The sequence below is a fragment of the Anarrhichthys ocellatus genome, unplaced genomic scaffold (assembly GCF_004355925.1).
Source record: "Anarrhichthys ocellatus isolate YVR2014 unplaced genomic scaffold, GSC_Weel_1.0 scaffold16, whole genome shotgun sequence".
Lineage (NCBI taxonomy): Eukaryota > Metazoa > Chordata > Actinopteri > Perciformes > Anarhichadidae > Anarrhichthys > Anarrhichthys ocellatus.
The window spans coordinates 240,724-260,936 of NW_022280046.1; the positions used below are offsets into that span (position 1 = coordinate 240,724).

Genomic DNA, 20,213 nt, shown 5'->3' on the forward strand with positions numbered 1-20,213 from the left:
AACCGCCAAACATTATCTTCCACTTATGCAAAGTCATTTCACACAAAGCATAAACAATATAAAGACAGCCTGTCTTCTAAAAGCCTGGCCTGCTATCGAGTAGTTAATCCTATTTTTATAGAATGGAGCTACATTTTCATTTCATGTCTTTCTCCCAACCCTATATGTTTTAATACTTTATATACAAAACGATTCATTGTCATTTAGCTTAGCAGTGTTCCATGAAAAGGCTTTATTGAGTAAATACAGTTTTTATTACAATAAAGAAAGACAGATGTATTGAATATGTTATATATGTCAATAACGTATTTTGAGTGCAAATCATGTTATTTGCCTTATTGTGCTGCTGTGGCTTTTTTTTTGGGTGGTTCTGGCAGGCAACATTTTCGTGACACCCTTTTTTAAATGTTGTATTTTTCTTGTGGGGAAAAATAAAACATTTGAACTGTATTACACTGTGGATCTATTAGATTGCTTTGAGTACAAAGTACTGAAGAAATAAGTGAGTGAAAAGTGGGAAAAACTAATAAAAAATAGCAGCAATGAGCCAACTGGAACCAAATGAAGCAGGAAATAATGTCTGGCATCTCGGCTCATTGGAACTAAGTTCAGACTGTAGCCATGACCGTGCATAGGTGTGGCGTTTGTTAAAGTGTGTATTAAAGTAGCAACACAAACAGATTGACCATGGGTCCTAGAGGAAGTTCACAATGCATCATTGTGTCCCAGCAGTTAATAATGTGAGGCAACAGCAGGCTGAATCCTTGAGAGGCCAAGTGGGAGCATTGCTGGTACAACTCTCGACTTCAGCCCGGTTGCATAATACCGAACACATCATCAACTGTGGATTTGTATATCTGCCTCAAACAGTCATGTTTACTGGATGATTCTAACAATATGATTTGAAAAGCAACGGTAGAACTGTAGCTGTACCTCGTTACTATGTTTTAGATTTTGCTCATTCGTGGTTTTTGCTTTGTCTTCCAGGGACACTCAATGTACACGGGATAGCTTGCCTTTCCTGTTACCTGTTTTCTTGTTATTTAGTTTATTCTGTGAGGTTTATGTTTTGCACTAATAAAAGCCACAATAAAAAAAGAAAAGCCCAAATGCACTTCACCTGGTCCCGACACAGGAGGCTCGGGTTTGTGGGATTTCTTTGGATCAAGTCGGTCCTTCTCCAGCTGTTTCCGTGTACTCCGCTGCCGGGCCTCTCTGAACATGGGTAAGGCATGAGCTGGAGACACACAGGGTAAACAAGGGTAATCAAGTTGCTTAGGTAACTGCGAGATCACATAACACAGCCGCACAAATAAGCAGACGGGGCACCTGGCAATATGCGTTTGTTGCTCATGTGAGGAGCTACGCTGCTGAATGAAGACAGAATGCAACGCTGACATTTCACAGTGTTTTTATACAGCAAATGCAGAAACACAATCTCACCTGCTCCCACACCTTGCAGGAGATACGCAGCATTTACGCAAAAATACACACACACACCTGTTGAGCTCTGGCAGGATCTCTCCTCTTGTGTACTCTTTCTGCCACGGTGCACACCAACATATTCATTATATCCCCCATGTTTAGACTGAGACAATCACTCTGCCACTCTTCACACTTTTGTGAACACTATCACAATAAAGGACCCCAGCACTTAAATCCACGAGTGTGTGAGTGAGCATGTGCATGAGTAAGTGTGAATGAGTGTTCCCAAAGGTGTGTGAGAAGGAGAGACTGAGTGCGTGTGAGAGAGAGAGAGAAAGAAAGAGAGAACGAGGGAGAGAGAGAGAGAGAGAAAGAGAGAGAGCGAGCGCGCCAGCATTTGTGTTTGTGTAAAGTGAGTGTATGCTCTGCTCTTATCCTCGGGGTTACAAAGAGACACTTTAGTAAAGGGCTAGATAAAGTGATTTTCCATTCAGGAGCCCTGTCGCTGTTCAGTGTTAATTCTTCTCCTCCACGCTACATTAAGCAAAAAGGTTACTGTTAACAGATTCCCTCGCTTTTCTCAATGGGCCATCACTTGCTTCCTGTCCCCTCTAATTTTCCAGTGCCGGGGCATCAAGTGCGTCACTCGCCGCTTGTGGCAGTCAAACGCCGGCCTATTTCACACCCTGTTGGCATGGCAATGAAATCACACGATGCATCTGAAGAGGCTGCGGTAGCCCAAACAATAAGCGGCGTCTGAATTGGGTCCTAGCAGCCAATCAGGGACGACGTGTCAGCAGCTTGTGTATGTTCATGACTTCACTGTGGGGGCAAAGGAGCATGAGGCACGCAGTAAAGAGATGACAGCCTCGTGTGTTGGTGATATGACAGGGTGACAGGTGGGGGGGTAGTTTGTGTGTGTGTGTGTGGGGGTGGATCAGGCGGAGATCACGCCAGCAGAGGTGGGAGAGGTGGCCGTTCCTGGCGTGATCCGGCGTGACTGCAGACCACATGGCCGGCGCGTGGCACAGTGCCCCGCGGCTGTCGATCCACTTATCCACACCCTGCTCCATCAGCTAATGGGCCCGTGAAAGCCCTATACACTCTCATTCCTCGCAAAGCCCTCGGTATGTGTGTGTGAGAGAAGCAAGAGAGAGGTAAGCACGTAAACAAAGGTTGGTATTTTTGTTCTTTATAACTAAGAAAGAGGATTCTTAGAATATGGTCCACTTGTCACATCATGCACTTGGAAGACGGCTACCGTTGTTTTGAGGATTGGTAAAAAAAAGGCGCAGTGCCTTATCATGTAAAGAGCAGATGGGTTAGTGGCTCAAGGTGGACTAAACTGCTGGAGGGCTTTGAGAAAGGCTCTTCACGTTAATTGCTTCAGTAATTGTTCAGGGCCATGCACGCCAAGGCAAGATAGCAGGGAATCATGTGCCACGTAAATTCTATTATTCTTAGAAGGTATGAATTAAACAGATTGTGAGAGTTTGAACAGGCATGGAGGAACTTACGTGTGATGATGTAATCTTGCGTTAGCGTCTCGGCTTGTCTCTCTTTCCGCTGGCTCTTCACTACACACAGCTTAGCCCCCCTGCAAAAGAGACCGTTTGTTACAAATGAGGCTATTTGAACGTATCACACAGAAAACAAGAGATCAAGGGTAAAGCCTTGTTTTGTAGTTTTTCACTCACATAAAGAGACGTAAACCGACAATTCTTTGATTTTTTTGTCAACAATAGAATTCTATGGCGTGACAGCAAGATATTTCAGGCTGTGGCTACACAGACAATAAGTATAAAGATAAATTCATTGTTGTTTTTAGTGTCTTTTAGGGGAATTGTTACGAAAAAAAGGTAAAATAACACCAGCCTTACATATAAAACCGAACGCACCTGTGGCTTTTAAGAGGGTCATAGTAGACTTTGGCCAGTCCATTTCCAGTTCCCACCATTATCTGGTTAAGTTTTGGGTGCCACAGACAGCGGACGACGCTCTGGAACACACAGACAGAAACAAAGTGTTGAAAGCGTTTTTTTGTACAGTAACTGAAGGTAGTGCATGCGAGAACAGCAGCCCACAGCAAGTTGTGAACTACTTTTTATCTGCTGTGGTTCAGATTTGCAAGGATGTGAACAAAAGGTAACAATCATATTCTATTGTCTTAAGTATTGTGAGCGTGTGTGACCCAGGTTTGGTTGTGGTACTGTGGGGATCAGTCCCAGCGTGCTCTGCTGCTCTAGTTGACTATATTTGGTTGTTGGGATGAGGGCTGGATCCCTCAGTCTGTGTGTGTGTGTGTGTGTGTGACAGATGGCCCAGTGCCAACAGGCAAATGTGACCACATTTATCCAGAGGTGTGTGTATGTGAGGGAGCGATAGAGACAGAGAGCCAAAGAGGAGTACAGAGAGAAGTGATGAAGACCCTCTGTTCATCCTGTGACATGTGAGCTACAGTGGAGAGCTGGACTCCCTGCAGCAGTGCCTCTTTTCTTCACGCGTGTTATTAAAGCATCACAACCTCCGGTGACGACTTCTGTTAGCGTATGCACATTTATATTTATTTGCTGTGGTTTTGTATGTCCTGTAGCTGCATCGATTTTTTTTTTAGAGAGGGAGCATTTTTTTTTTTTTTTTAAATGTGGAACAGAGAAGGCAATCTGGGGGCGGGGGGCGCGGGGGTCTATGACAGGGGAGCAGGATGGGGGGTGGGTAGGTCTACGACTGGGACGTCCAGATTCTGTGACGGTGAAAGCTGCTTAGCGCCCAGCTGTTCAGCTTCCCGCCAGGATACCACGGGAAGGAGTCTTTATCTCTCACTCACACACACACACACACACACACACACACACACACACACACACACACTTCATGAAAACTACGAAACACAACGTTAAGTGATAATATAAAACAATACATCCAACCAATATTTCTCGCAAGCACGCAACATAATTAAGACTTAAATTCACTCACAATCTGCTTCAATTTTACACCAGCCTTACACATACACTCTGGTTCTACGCTATCAGACCAACTGATCGCTGGTGTGCAGCTCATGGGACAGATGACGGTTAATCTGCTCAACCAGATCATGAGCCGGCTGTAATTGATAGAAAGATCTGGAAAATGCTTTAAACGGGACGTAACACGAGCCTCACATATTCCAGTAACACACCGGTAGATAGATGATAACATGTAGATAAATAAATAACTGGAATAAATAGCTTAATAAGCACAAATATAAATATGTTTGCCCTGTTTTATCTGAGCATAAAAACTGTTAATTAAACTGTGAAAATCTGCTGTATTTGTCCTAAGGCAGATGCTGATCCCATAGAACGCTCACCACTTCTAAAAACATGTGTCAACATGTATGCATCAATTGATCTTCACCCTGTGATTGTGCTTCCATGTAAATATCTAATGGATTATAAATTGCCCCATCAGCGTTACTAAAGCAACACGGACAGTCCCTACATGCAACGGAAGGCAGAGACAACAGTTAGGAATTTTGGTTACACTCCGCAGGTACTGTCAAAGTACAACATAGCATGACCCAACTCAGGCAGTAAAACCCCCAAAAAACCCCATCACAGCCAGGTAACGGCAGCCCAGCCAAGTTCAGAAAACAACCTCAGACCAAAACAAATCATTCTGTCAGTGGTGAAACATGTCGAACGGAGCAGCTCAGTGGGGCCCATGCACAGCTGGATCCACTGAGCAGCCCGGAGCCAAGCACAGCTCAGTCCGGTCCAACAGTAAAAACTGCTCTCCAGATATTCAGAGCAGCATGTTTATACTCTAGGAACCACTGTTTATGCTTCACGTCCACAAAATTACATCACATCATGAAGGAGGAAACTTTAATCAGTTCTGCAGTAGCAGCCTTCTATGTCCCGTCAGATTAAAATACCTAAGTCTGATTAGGGATAAATAAGACAACAGCCACTTGCCCGACATGTACGACGATTATGAAATAAAGTTATGCAGCACTAATGGGACACAACCGTCACAGCTGTGCTCCTTGTTTAGCCGCTGGTGAGTGGATCCACATGTGCAATGCTTCTGACTAGCTTAGCTACGCAGGCCAACTGAATTCAGTAGGAGGAAGGAGAACTCTAGGCTTAGCACCTCAGCTGCACACTGAGTGGGCACATGTCCGAGAAATCTGTAGTTAGGATGAACTGCCTCACTGGAACAACGGGCTTTTTACATTATGCAAGATTTACTTGGGTGAGATGCACAAGAAAGAACATAGTTAAGGCCTCCCTTCTACCTTTCAAGCTTGGCTGCTCTTACGGAGGATGAAAGGCCTCCCTGAAGAGCAAGGCACCGGGAGCAGCTCATTGTTTAATAAGAGCTATCAAGCGTGACATGGTAGGAGAGCAACGAGTGAAGGTGGCCCCCAAAAACAGTCCCATTCCATTCAGAGAAACACCATAAACAGGGCTAATCAATGATTCTTAAGCTGCACTCCTGAATCTAACTTCTGGAAGTCAAACTGAATATCAGGCATCAAAACGCCCAAATACCAAGCATAAGAATATCATATTAGGGATGTTCTGATGCCACGTTCATCGATCCCAAAACAGATACTCAGGATTTTGGCTATTACGGAGTATGGATCACTGAATAGATCTGATTAGGATCATTCTTCTGTGTAAGGTAATAAAGCTGTAACTACACCTTTGTAACTATAAGTTGGATGCACCAACACTCTTTTTTTAGTTTGTGCAAATATACATTTTTCTCAAAGGTTGAGTTTATAAAATGTGATTAATGACAGTGACCAATAAACAGTACGTAATATCGTTACCCAATCCATTTAATAAGGGAATTAATGGCACACGTGAGAATCTGGTGCATCAAATTGGAGCAGCTTTACACTTTTTATAAAACATTTTAGGGGCAACTTTTATGCCGTTATCGCATAACAACAGTGGAAAGAAGACAGGAAATGAGGGACAAAGATGCAACCAAGGTCCTCGCCGGATTTGCAAAGTACAGACAATCACTAAATACTGGAAGATATACTGGAACATGCGCGCAAGCTGAAATGTGAAAACATTCATACATACAGCACCCAGAACTAAACGCACACATTTAGAGAAAGTGCACGGGGGCTGCAGGTTTAAGTTCCATTTGAAATCCAGCCAAGAGCTCGGCCCTTTGATAGTCAGCATGGTCTCACCTGGTTTCAGCCCCTTTTGATGAACTAAGATAAGCTTAAGAGTAGCTGAAGTATTTACCAAATGGACCTAAAACAGCCTCTGCTCTCAGGCATACCCCAGAAACTCCAGGTCTGGGGTTATGTAGACTGTTTAGTTAGAAATGATTGGTGGCCCTTCCTTTCACTCGCCTAGCTGGTACGCCACTTTATAAAGACTGCACTTAAATTCTTCGGCCATCCGAGAAGCAGACAGCTGATGTAAACATAGTAAATAGCACATTCATCAGGTTCACTGAGTGCATGTCAACCAGAAATAACTGATCTACTGCAAAACTAAATTTCCCTGAATCTAAATTTATATTTTAGAAAAGGGGGTAAAGCTGCCGATACCCATTGGCGTGGGCGGTACAGACACACTTAGATTGTAATGGTGATGGTCAGCGGGTTGGGAACATGGATGTGTGAAGAGAACTGGATGCAGCGTCGGAGGCGGCGCGTCCGTCCATTCCTATGAAAGTTGCTCAGTAGCACATAAAGCCAAAAAAAGTTGGACTTCCAAGTAAAGAATTCAGATCAAAATACCCGGGTCTTACGCAACCATGGGGCTGATAGAACAAGCACACTATCGCTTTCTTTGAACCCGCCTCCCAGCCCTCGGTCCAGCCTTGTTCTCAACTCCTTCACATGAACAAAGGAACAGAATAACTCTGGATTTGGCTGTTAGTGCATTTTACTTTTAGAACCCAATTCAAGTGTTTGTACTTGGAAGTTGATTCACTTCAAAAAAAAACATTCCCACTGAGTTACATTGGCCCAAATAATGGCAAAATGGCAAAACAATAAACTAAAATGTCTATATGCTGTATTAAAGTAATTGATCTCAGTTGTCGACGAGGGGTGATTATTACCATTAACGGCCACTTACTACATTTTCTCCACCACATAATGTATTTTCTCTGGTTGTCTCTATCCATGTGGACAACCAGCTCAACATGTTGACACGCATAAAGCTTTTATGTACACAAAAGCAATGAAATGAAACTGCTCAAATATGTGAAAGGCTTCCAACAGATATTTTCATAGACCTCATAGCTGTAGTTCCTTTGAGGAACAAAGCATTATTAAAGTATTTAAATCATTACCATATAAGTTCTGAGAGGTTACAATTAAAAGATTTGAAAGCATTGCCAAGGCGATTGGCAGCTGGTGCCGTTTCTAGACCGAATTGTTTTCTATGGCACTGGGTGTGATTTTGTGGGAAATCTGCTGGATTTCTGTGCAGACAGGAAGAGGTTTTGCTGTTCATCCAGTGAAAGTGAGCTGAAGCTTTCAGCGCTTCTTACAATGGTAGATGGTGGAACGAGTGAACGGCCAATGGAAAAATGTGTTCCAAATGTTTTATCCTCTTCAGTACAGGGAAAAGATAAAACGTCCATGGAGTGATGTTAGGTTCTTTACAGACTCTTTGACCCAAAGTGTCTGAGGTCTTTCTTTGATGCCGCCTATAGCGATATCGTCTTAAAGCTAATTCTGTTTATGTAGACTCTGCAGGAAGAACTTAAACTGAACATGTGACGCTGATCACTGCTTGATCTAAATGACAGACCTCCATATGCAACATATTGTGCAGATCAATAATACCACCTACTGTCTGTTAGTGACACCATTAACACTGAACATTCAAAAGTAAAATGTACTTTGATTGGAGGAGAGAGGAGAGGACAGGTAGAGTGGCAACATCATCTCCAGAATCAAGAACATGTGGCTTTGATTTTTGAGAAACACTTGCAGCCAATAGAGCAACGTTACTGTGAGACAGAGATAGTTGTTGTTGTTTCTCCTGAATGAAGATAAACCAAGGTACTGACCGACTGTGTATATAGTATTGCTAAAGATAGCACCTTCAGTCAATTCTATGTTAACATAATTATTTATTCTAACTTCAGACGAGCTCACACTAAACTTTCATTTTAACAGTTGTCCTTTTACATACATTCACATCTTAAATAACACTAAAATCATATTTAAGTAAGGATTACAACAGATTAAAAATTATTTATTCAAATGAAGTTTAAATCTCAGATTAAATGGGTCAACTAAAACACAGTCCACCCTCCTCTCCCCTCAGTTAGTGCTGCGGGGTTTGCACTTAGTGTCAATGCTGTGCCAAGGTTTGCAAGCTAACAGCAGCTGGCTGGCAGGGCAGAGGGATGTACAGACACACAAACGGGGCTTTTGTCTCTTTCCCTCCCTCCAACACGTTCAGTCAGTGGCAGATTTAAAAGTGTCACGTCTTAGCCAGGGAGACCAAGTTAGAAGCCATTAGCCTCGGTCGGACCTCAGTGTTATGACTACAGATACACACTGCTGAATCTGTTGAAAAGGATAGACAGAGGAGGAGCAGGAAGCAACAAAAAATAAATAAAAGTATTTCTACTGAAGACAGCACCTCTGCCCTTCATTTTAGCGCCTATGGCTAGTTGCCCTCACCAAATGGATTTCTGAGAAAGCAGGATTAGTAAAGTGCATACTATGCTAACGTGTTTGACGGTGTAGCACACGTGAATGGAACATGCCGATTGTGTCCGTACATAATTTAATTTCAAATGTAACTCAAAAGGCATATAAAAGCGTCAGGAGCTGTCCTGCCAAAGGTTTGTGGGAATGACTTGCAGTAAGGAAAGGTCACATTACTCCACTTTCTCCTAGCTTGCCTCTAAACCATATTTTAAACTTTCCTCCTCCTTTGCCTTCACTCCCCTCCTTATTTCCCCCCCCAGAAACACAGCCACGTCTATCTTTCAGGGTGAAGATGGAGAACATACGTGTTCTGTCTCTCTAAATTCCTGTGGTGTACACTACTATGGGTTCGAATTTAAATATAAATAATAGAGCTGGAATAATCCTGCGTTGGGTTAAATAGAAAGTTAAATAAATCTCCATATCAGGCCAGTGAGATCTGTTCGGCTGTCATAATGAGGACTGTTGTTGTGTTCTCAGGGAGATATAACCAAACAAAAACATATGAAGGCTGCAGTTTTGTTTGAGCCAAGACTACTTACGTGGAGGAGGAATGACATGCACATCGGTTTCATTATGTTTTCCATTGTGTATTCATTGTGTTTCTTTTCCACTGCAAATTATTTAGGGTAATTTCGGTTTGTAACCAAAATATCATACCAACCAGTCGAAAAACATCTTGCCATAAGAGCCGTTGTGGTTGTGGAGATTGAGGCGGGACTTACTGCATTGGTGACTTCTATTTCATAGACCTTCTGAAAGGAAGTTCTGTCGAAGAAAACTAACTTCCCGTTTCCCTGCTCTCTTTTCACAGAGGTCCCCGTTACGAGAAGCTTGTCGTCGGGGCTAAAACAGCAGTCAGTCCTAATAGAGACAAAAACACAATTACATCATCATCAGTTCACAATCCACACACAGTTTACAGTCGTTAAGATGAAAGTTAAGAATTCTCACATTGTAAAGTTGTTGCTCAGTCCGGTAGCTACATTCACAGGCTTCCTGAAGTTACGTATGTCCCACATCTTGAGAGTGTCATCCCCTAGAAAAAAGATCGAGACAACAGGTCAACTAGAAATTGTGATATTTACAGAAAGTCACCACAGTGGAACTTGACTATACAACAAGGTTGTAAGAGATATTTTTCATTTACATGACAGAAATATGTTGAGTGACGGACTCTTGCACAGAGATTCCGGTTTGTCTTTATGAAACCTCCTGACTAGATCACGTACCGAAGAGGAACTCAAGTGTTTGTGTTTACATCTGTTCCGTGTGTTGTTGGTGGTGGTTCCTTGTATTTTGCACAGGAAGAGAGAAGCTTCTCCTGTCACTTTGGATGAAGCAGCAAGTATTGCACCTAAAAACTGGAGGCTTTGAGCTTGGCTGTGTGCAACTGCTGGCTGCCGGGTTTGGTGGATACTGTAAGATAAAGGCCTTTTTTTCTTACCTCCACGTGAAGCGAGAGTCCTGCCATCATAGGAGAAGGAGATGCAGGAGGTGTCTGATCCTGGGATGTGTGCTTGCCGACAGTGGAACTTTGTATGGACCTAAGAGGAAAAAGAGAAAACAATGCATCGGTATAGTTTATGACCGGCAATGAATGGGTCAAATAAGTTTTAAACGCCATTTGATTATTCCCGGTGATGTGCTTGGTCTTTATGAAAGTGAAAGGCTCGTACAGAGGTCATGCTAGCAGCAACTCACTCCTGTTTGTGTTCAATAGCAGGTGCGTTAAGTGGCAAAAGAAGAAATACTTGAGCAAATCCAGAATGTATTTATACACAGCTGATCACAGACAAGTCTCGAACGACATTGCAGAGACGGAGCAAACCTAGACCCGATGAAATTCATCATTCATTACAGAACAAAATGAATAAATTGTGCAGCCCTGGCTCTCTTTCCATAAACACGCCGCCTTGGTCACTGCTGCTCATCAATATTAAAAAGAACTCTTATAATCTCCTGATGGGCTGCAGTATCAAACTGCCAATGAGTCTTTACAGTTGCTAACTGCAGTAACAAAAAGACCTTTTCACTCTCCGTGCCGTCAAAACAACACACGGTTTCAATTTCCTCGATGAACACCATACTATATATTTAACTACGAAGCCCACTTCAACTTATGAAATACCAGCAACTTTACACACTGTACCCACCGCACTCTTTAGCAGGACTACAGACCGCAGAGATTTACCTTGGCAGGCGTAGGTCTGCGAGAGATTTTTCCCTTGCCCCTACCTGAAACAGTATGCTAATAGTCAGACTGCGGGCGGTTTATTAGCCGCTAACACACATCAAACCCTTTTACCCTCAGCTCCGGGCTAACATCTGCATTTTGATTCTCTCTCATTATAAGCCACCCTTCAACAAGTGTTGTGTCCCAAGGGTCGGCCAGGAACAACTACTAGTCCTGAGTGTCGCATCAAAAATATCAACAACCCAACGGAACTAATTACAAAAAAATGGAGATGTGCCAGAAGCATAGGAGACAGCAGAGTAGGTTGAAAAGATTGGAAAAAAAACAACTGTGGGCTAGAAAGTAAATAAGTAACACACTCTTAAAAACAGTTAAAGTCAGGTTGCTATCAATGGGGAGGACTACCCTGCCTGTGTCTTCTGTGGTTCTAAAAGGAGTCCGAGTATGTGAGAGCACAAGTAATTCTGAAGCAGAGACGGCGATCATCAGCTTACAATGGAAGAGGAGAGTTTTACCGCCCCCAGCCATCGAGGTCTTCGTCGGGCCAATCATGTGCAGAATCTTGCCCGTGTAACTATTTCCTCGGCATGTGGCTGTATATGAGAATGACATCTTACTCAACTTGGCTGTGATGATCAGCATGCATCACTGAAAACCAAGAAGGCCAGGTGACATTTCAGCTGAGGTCATTCTATAGAGGTGAGAACAGACAGAGTGGAATCTCACCGTTTGTCGCTCATGTGGGGTAAAAAACGATGAGTTGTTTTAAAAGGTTTTAGGAGAAGCTGTTGTTGGCCTTTTAGATCCAGTTTGGAAACAATTAGAAGTTACAATGCACCCAATTAAAAAGTAATTAATCCCAGCCACTGCAGCAATGCCCCCCCCCCCCCCCCCCCCCCCCCCCCCCCCCCCCCTTCTCTGCAAACAGAAGCATTCAAGCTTCTTGTTGAAGCAGCTGTTTTCAAGATGGCCAGGCGTGCAATGTACCTTCTCAGTGCTCACTCTGAGCAAGTAGTGTACTACTGTAGTGCGGAGTGTGTGTGTGTGTGTGTGCCAAGGTCTGCAGCTCTAGGCTGGAAATAACCCAGCCCCCCCCCCCCCCCCCACCCCCTCCCCCCACACACACACACAGATTATTCTCTCTATCTTTCTCACACATACACACAAGAGGAGCAGCAAGAAGAAAAGCTCTCCAAAAGTACACAGCAACCCATAATGTGGAGAAGGAACCGAAGTGAAAAAGGAAAACACGAAAATGTTCAAATTCATCTTACGCTAGCCAAACTCAAGTGTATACATTTGTTATGTGGCAGTAAAAAGTTATAGCATTTAGAATTTTTCATTTGTTTAACTCTAGATTATATAATTAGAGATATACGAATTATAATTTTCATTGTCGATTAACCTGAAAAGACTTTCAATGAATCATTTAGTCTACAAAACGCACATTTTACACAAGAACCCATGGTGACGTCTTCAAACTGATTGTTTTCTCCGGCCAACGGTCCAGAATTCTAATTTTTTTCATGCACAAATATGTAAAGCTCAGAAAAGCAGCACATTCTCACATTTAAGACGCTGAAACCAGCAATATTTGGACATCGATGCTTGATGCATGACTGAAATGACGACTCGATTATCAAACGACTCAACTGATTGCTTCAGTACCAGCTTCCAGTCTCCTCTCTGCATCCTTCCCCCTGCCTTAGTGTTTGTTACCCGAGCACTGCCAGATTAGAGAGATGGATCATTAAGAGACAGCGGTGAAGCAATAGTCTGGGAAGTAAAGCTTTGCTAACGCTCAAACAAACATAACCTTGGTTTATACGGCTACACTTTCATTAATTCTAAACGGAATGCAAATAAATCAGTGAAAAGAGAATTGCAGCAATACGGGCTTTTGACTTGGAGAGGTGGATAAGGAATTTGAAGTGAGCACAAAGCGCGGAAGACAGATAAGATAGAGACGTGTAGAGAAACGCGAGCAAAAAGGAGCAGGAGAGAAAGGAGCGTGAGATGCATGAGCGATGTGTCCTTACGATACAAGAAGGAAACGAGGTCATACTTCACTTCCAAAGTAAGTAAAAGGAGGGAAGTTATTAACTCGGATGAGACAGATAACACTGTTACCTTGAACTGTAGATAACATGGATTCCACTTTTTTTCCAGGCGTTGGCCATTTAGCCTCCGTCGTCTCTCCGGGGATAATTTTCTGCTTCCCATCATCATTTTACCCGTATATTACCTTCCACTAAAATCCACTCTCCTCACTTCTTATCTTCCTATTCCGCTGCCTTGGAAATTGACTTGGTTGAGAAATAAAAAGTCAAAGAGGTCAATTTAATATGAAAGGTACATTTTGTAATCTTCCAGCAGGTGTGGAGCAGCTAGGCCAGAGGCTATCTCAGGCCCACTAAACAGCAGCTAAATCATAATGTGGAAGGCTTGAACCCAGTCAAACGCACAATAGTCTACCTCCAGGGTGCATGGCGACTACTTTATTCGAGGAGCCTAAAACAAAGACATCGGGGACCGCCGTCACTACTCTGTTATGTGCACATGGACAATGGGAGCGTATCCAAAACACGCAACATTTCCATTCATACAACTGTGAGCGAACGATGACAATAAGTCATCCTTGAACCTATGCATGGTAGCACAAATAGGTTGGGGCGGGGTCAGCGGACTATGAACAGGAGGGTATGCAGAGGAACCGTTCTCCTGTAATGATCTTCTGTTATGAGCTGTTACATGAAGCTCACGCCATAAAAGTGGGTCGAGTGGAGAGGATAGTCCTACTAAATCCAAAGTAAGAGTAGATATTAAACCTTAAATATACTGCGAGGAGAAGGTGATGAAATCTGCTTTACATAACTCCGGAGAGAATTTTTGAAGATGCGTTTTGTTTCTCTTCCTAAACATAAAGCTCAAAACACATGTTTTTCCACCATAGCCTCAGGTTTCCTCGGGTCAAATAGTAAGAAAAGTTATGAGCTCTTGTTCGACCCATGATGAATCATAGCACATCATCTGACGTCTTTCTTTCCAAAATGAACACCATCTGCTGTTAGCCCATGCTGTGTTTTAACTCCTCTTATGTTGCATTGTTATGTTACACTGTCTTCAGTGTCCGTTGTGTCTGCAGTGAAAATAAATGTTTTCTGCATATCAATTGATATATTTTAACTATATTCTCTAATCCTAACAAACAGGTGGAATGAGGAAAAGACAACTTCGACTCTGGAGTAAATTATGAAAAACAAGGGCACTAAATAGATACTAAATACAAAAGGCAGGAAATAAAAAGAATTGTTTCATTTTTTAAAACTTGATATATAATGTCAGTGGGTAGCTGGTGGTTATCCTAGCTGCTTATAGCAAACATAAACCCCTCCAGCTATTTCTAGATCGTTTACTGCTGTTGTGAAAGCTTGCGTGTTTGTTTACTATCCTGATGTTGGCTGGCGTCGGTGGATGCCACGGTGTTCGCTTCCTGTGATAATCTACACAGCCGGCCTGTGAAACCGGATTCTCGTACACAGTTTGAAACCTCTCTTTGCGCCTCGTGACTTCCTCTGTAAATTGTGCCCTTTCTCCCCCGTGTCACAATTTTACTCTGCTAGCCAATGTGAGCATTTTCCTCACACAGATACGCACGTACGCCGCTTCATATACGATTGTGTACATGCGCATGTACGCACCGCTTACATGCGCATGTACACACAGAGCCCTTGATTCACATGTACACCCGTTTCGGCAGCAGGAGTTGATAAATAGCTAAAGGAACACAGCATTGGGTTTCATCCGTAGCAGACTATGATAGCAATCTACCGCAGGGCCAACTGGTCCTGACCACACTATCTGGGTATCGTTATATAAATACTGCCAAAGCGCTGCCTTGCCCCAACCTCCATACTTCTACAACCGCACACCTGAAAGGCTTAATGATGCCCACCGCGCAGTCTGTCGTAATGTCTCACTTTGACCTCTGCTGCTTTCGGAGGATCGAGTGGCCAAACTGCAGTCCTGAGCAGCTGCTCTGATCTTTCATGGAAATCAACAAGTGGTGATGGCGAAGCCGTGTCGGTGTGTGTGTGTGTGTGTGTGGTTTTAGCTCGTCACACTGGAGTCATCATAACCTGACAGTGTGTTCCATTGAAGTGATCGTATTCCTCTATGTCTCAGCCACAAACATAATTCTAAAGTTAAATTTTAAAGTCATTAAGTGAATGTTTGTCCCCGCATGTACATGAAGGAGGGAAGATCAGGCAATGGAGGCTGCAAGATGGGAGATGTGGTGTAAATGTCTTTAGATGGTAAACCCTTCCATAAAGACATATCCATGATGAGGGCCATATATGTACTAAAGCCAGTTATCAGATCTTAGGCAGTTTTCTAAACATTTTTGTTGGACTTTCAGAAGTTCTTTTGTTGTTTTAATCTTCCACTGCCCACATATTTTATGACCCGCAGAGTTACTAGTTTAAAGTGATGCATTACTGTGCCGCGGGTCCTATTAAGCCAGCGACTGTAAATGATGTCAAGGCCAGTACTGGTGGTCAGTTTTAAGCAGGTGACAATAAACTGTGTGTGACGAGAATAATAACAGCGTGTTGAGTTAAAAGGAGCCCGGCATCTTAGGTCAAGTTTAAAAATATCAAGATGGGCTGAATCACAAAAGGATAAAGACAAAATCTTCACGCACATCGAAATTAATCCAATTCAAACAGATTTAAAACTTTTTGGGGCTCTTTGCTTTCTCTCATAATTAAGAATTGTGGTGACAAAGCCAGCAAAAGCAGAAAACAAGAGAAAGTTTGCCATATCGTCTCGTGATGACGTTCCCCGACGGAGTAGTTCATCAAAACCACATCTTCCGAGGTCCCACTTTGAAGTCTAGAAACATCTAAGTCCACCAATGACATCATAACATTCCCCAGGTCTCTGTGGTTATGTTCTGGGCCTGCACCCTCAACCCACTCACTTCCACAGAGCGCACATTACCTGGCAACCATTTAAATGCAGTGTTGTAACTCTGGCACCGACCCCTCTGGTCAGAGAGTGGAGCATGCGATCCCCCTCTCTGTGGCGGTCCACTAAAAAAAAAAAAAAAAAAAAAAAAAAAAGAGACCTACTTGACTCCCATCACAGGATCAATCAACTCATGTCGGGGTTCAACAAAACGATGTGTCATCCCCAATAGCTTCTCTTTAGGCCCAGCTCCAGATCAAGGTCATGTACATGATTGATTGTGATTGATCTGCCTGCATACTCTGGCCATGAGTAATAGTGGCGATACAACAGGAGATGGACCTTGTTTGAGTGTGTGTGTGTGTGTGTGTGTGTGTGTGTATGTGTGTGTGTGTGTGTGTGTGTGTGTGTGTGTGTGGGGGGGGGGGGGGGCAGCAATGAAAGCTTCGGGAGGTCAACTCCTTTTTAGGCTTGTGGCTGGATTGGAGTCAGCAGCACAGGTTGCTGATTAGGGCAGAGGGCACCGACTGAAGTCTTGAGCCATTCAGACAGGACAGGCTCCAGCGGTCAGGCAACAGACGCGACTATTGTAAGCTGCTACGGGACGCAGGGTAAATATTTAGTTTGGAGAAAGAGGGGGTAATAAATGTGGAGAGCTTTAACCCAATCACTCGAAGCCTGCCGCTACGAGCGGGATAACGGGTGAGGGGATTCCATACAAACACGGAAGCACAAAAGCTTTTACAATAGAAATCCTCCATCTAAATACATTTTTTTTGTGTGTCGTGTGATTATGAAGTTGACTGTTGGGAGTAATTATCATGTAGCCTACTTCTCATTTGACTAATCTGGATAAGCCCCTCTGTCCAATCAAGCTGTTCCAACTCACTAACTGCGGCTTAATTATCACTATTCTCATACGAAATAGCACAGGCATTCAACCTCGTCCACATATGGTGTTGGACAGATGAAAGGACGTGAAGTGGAGCAATTGTGAAATGAAAATGTCCCGAAACATTCAGGGCAGAAAAACAACTTCTCATTCTGCAGATAGCTCATGAAAACAGACCAAGTAGTTGTTCATAACTTGTGTCGACCGGATACTGGTCGTCTTTGAGAGTATTTAGCAACATCTGCGTGCAGCCCTCCATTCATTTTATTTCCTGTCCTAAAATCTGGGCTTATAGTGTTTTAGGGGTTCCCAGGTGAGTATCCACGAATATTCCTCACAGCGCGGAAAAAGAAACTTGTGAAACCATGTTTGTAAAAGAGCTGGCCATAAAGTAAGACAATAGCAAACTGGAGTGATGCCTGCAATATGTCACCTTTGAAAATACAGATTTATGAGTACTGCAGGTCCCCTAAGCCCCCCTTCAACAGGAATGCACCTCTTCTGGCTCTTTTTTCCTCTTCACATCTGTGCCTTGGAGGTAAATTGTGTGTGTGAACGAGCAAGGGAGCAGTCAGATGCGAAACATCGAGACACCCATCAGATCTCTTCAATGAAAGATCTTCTAGGAGATGCATTCCGCAGCTCCAAATGGAAGTCATTTTTGTGCCGATTTGTCAAAAATCTCAAGTGAAAACAGTCGAATAAGTGAGAGCAATGATCAGCGATTACCTCAACAATGTGACGCTTGAAGAACGGAACAAACGCGCTGACCACGTAATTACCGAATAAACAAATAGTGGAAAATGTACAGAGGGAAATTGTGGTTGGGCCTCCAGGTAACTTTCATATGACTCAACTCAATCATCAAACATCAGTTAATTCAGTTACATAATCAGCTATTTTTAACCATGCGAGCTGCGTGGCTCTAAGGAAAGCAATGTCAGTCTGACGGTCAGTCCACCACTTTGGTCCAGAGTGAAATATCTCAACGAGTAGATCCCTTTGCCCTAACATTTAGGGCCATCATCAGAGCAACACTTTAATGTGTCCAAACTTTGTTTTAAGACCAAATGCTCAACTTATGACATTCAAGTTCGTGCTAATGAGCAAATGTTGCCTAAACTAAGATTTTGAGCATGATAAACATTAACGCTGCTTAACATCAGCATGTTAGCATTGCCATTGCTAGCATGCTGATGTTAGCATTTAGCTCCGAGCACTGCTGAATCTACAAACAGCCTCACAGAGCCTCTAGCGTGGCTGTAGACTCTTTTTTCTCCAGAGTTTGCACAGAACGAGAGTGTGAAAACAGGTTCATTGCAGGTCAGACGGGCTATTTGATCATATTATTTTCAAAGACTCCCAGTTTGGAAAAAAATGCATTTAAAAGCCAGGTATTTTGAATTCTGGTCAGTGTTAGTGACTTGCTGAACTCTGACCTCTCTGGCCTGTGACCGGACGACCCGAGTCTCATGACTCTGCACCCAAGGCCACAACAAAACAGACATCCAATGTTTACAAGCTACTGCATATGGTATGTGTGTGTGTGGGTGTGTGTGTTTTAAAACTCACGCTGAGGTTTCTGTCCCAGATCTGGATGGTGCCGTCCTGGCAGCCGGCTGCAATGAGCTTCCCGTCGCGGCTGTAGGTGCAGGACGTGGGGACGACCTTCTTCCCCTGGAAGGAACGCGGTTTGAACACGGACTTGTGCTTCTTCTCGGAGCTCAGGTCCCATGTGCGCACAGTGCTGCGGACGGACGGACAGACAGACAATTTAATTTATCCTCCCCCAAGTGTCACGAATCCCTCATAAAATATTATCCCTCAAAACATATTTGGTCATCAACACCATCCGCCGCTGTAATAAATCAGAATCATATAGAGATACAGTGTGTGCCTCTGGTGAGGTTAGGCGGCTATGTGTTGCAGGGTGAGAGGCTAGCAAACAGCAGAACAGTAGATCAGTCTGACAGGCATGTCTGACGCTTCCATGACATTCTTGAACATATTACACAACCCGGACTACTGACGAGGAGGAATTCAAACGCAGACTTTTCACACAGTATGAGTGCCAATAGGAAGTTTCATTCCAAAATGTCATCAAACTTAAGCCCAACAGGAATCCCTGCTTGTTACAGATTTATATTTTAAACATTGGACATAGTATACAGACTCAAATGGTGTTATTAAAAAATATCTATTAACTAATAGCACATGCAATTTATTAATTTACATGTAACAATATAAACAATGTAAAATGAATAGATATAGTCTTCCATTAATCAACAGATTAAACACAAAATATATGTGAAACTTCAAATGATTAATTATTATTGCAGTTAGCATTTCTAAATTATCTGTTAAAATAAGAAAAAAATAGCATGATTGGAGCAAGAAGATTATTTCGGCCAGTCAATGTAGTTGTCAGTATATCTGCTGCATACTTTGAATTTCAAAGTAGAGTTGACGATGATCTGAGAACAACTAATTGTTTAGTTTAAACCAAGGTGGAACGTTCACCTTTGACCCCGTTGGCAGAAGATATCCAAGCAAGCTATGTTGCACACACCTTCTATCGACCTAATCTAATTCGTTTCCATCAACTAGCTATGTATTTCTTCAGAGTTTGCGAAAAACGCATAAGGGACGCTGCAGTGATTACAAATAAATGATAAAAAGATGGAACTTATAAATAACCAGACAAAAACAACAACAAAGAGTACAAACACCAGCCCTGCGAGTGACCTTGAGAGCCTTAAACCTCCACGTCTATTTATTGAACTACCTGACTACACACAAACATGTTCAGCCTACCTCTCACACACCCACGCCACCGCTCACGCCAGACAGAGCGTGTCCAAATGTGCCCGTGACCCGCTGCTTGCTTTAGTGAGCATCATGCCCTTTGGGTCAGGAGGTCAGCAGAGGAGCATAAACATACAGGCGGGGCTGCTACTAACAGCCAGGCAGGGATTCCTCCAAAGTCAGACACACACACACACACACACACACACACACACACACACACACACACA

At 43.2% G+C, this 20,213-nt stretch overlaps 1 protein-coding gene across 2 annotated transcripts in view; it reads right to left on the reverse strand.

The window, feature by feature from the left end:
- wdr70 (WD repeat domain 70) overlaps positions 1 to 20,213 on the reverse strand; it is a 34,313-nt gene that overhangs the window by 1,840 nt on the left and 12,260 nt on the right. For both annotated transcript variants that reach the window (XM_031855496.1, XM_031855495.1), the window contains 7 exons: positions 18,751 to 18,925; positions 10,566 to 10,665; positions 10,073 to 10,157; positions 9,844 to 9,982; positions 3,324 to 3,424; positions 2,943 to 3,022; positions 1,121 to 1,237 (listed from right to left, as the gene is read on the reverse strand). In XM_031855496.1, the coding sequence (XP_031711356.1) occupies positions 1,121 to 1,237; positions 2,943 to 3,022; positions 3,324 to 3,424; positions 9,844 to 9,982; positions 10,073 to 10,157; positions 10,566 to 10,665; positions 18,751 to 18,925 (797 nt within the window). The remainder of the gene's footprint in view (positions 1 to 1,120; positions 1,238 to 2,942; positions 3,023 to 3,323; positions 3,425 to 9,843; positions 9,983 to 10,072; positions 10,158 to 10,565; positions 10,666 to 18,750; positions 18,926 to 20,213) is intronic.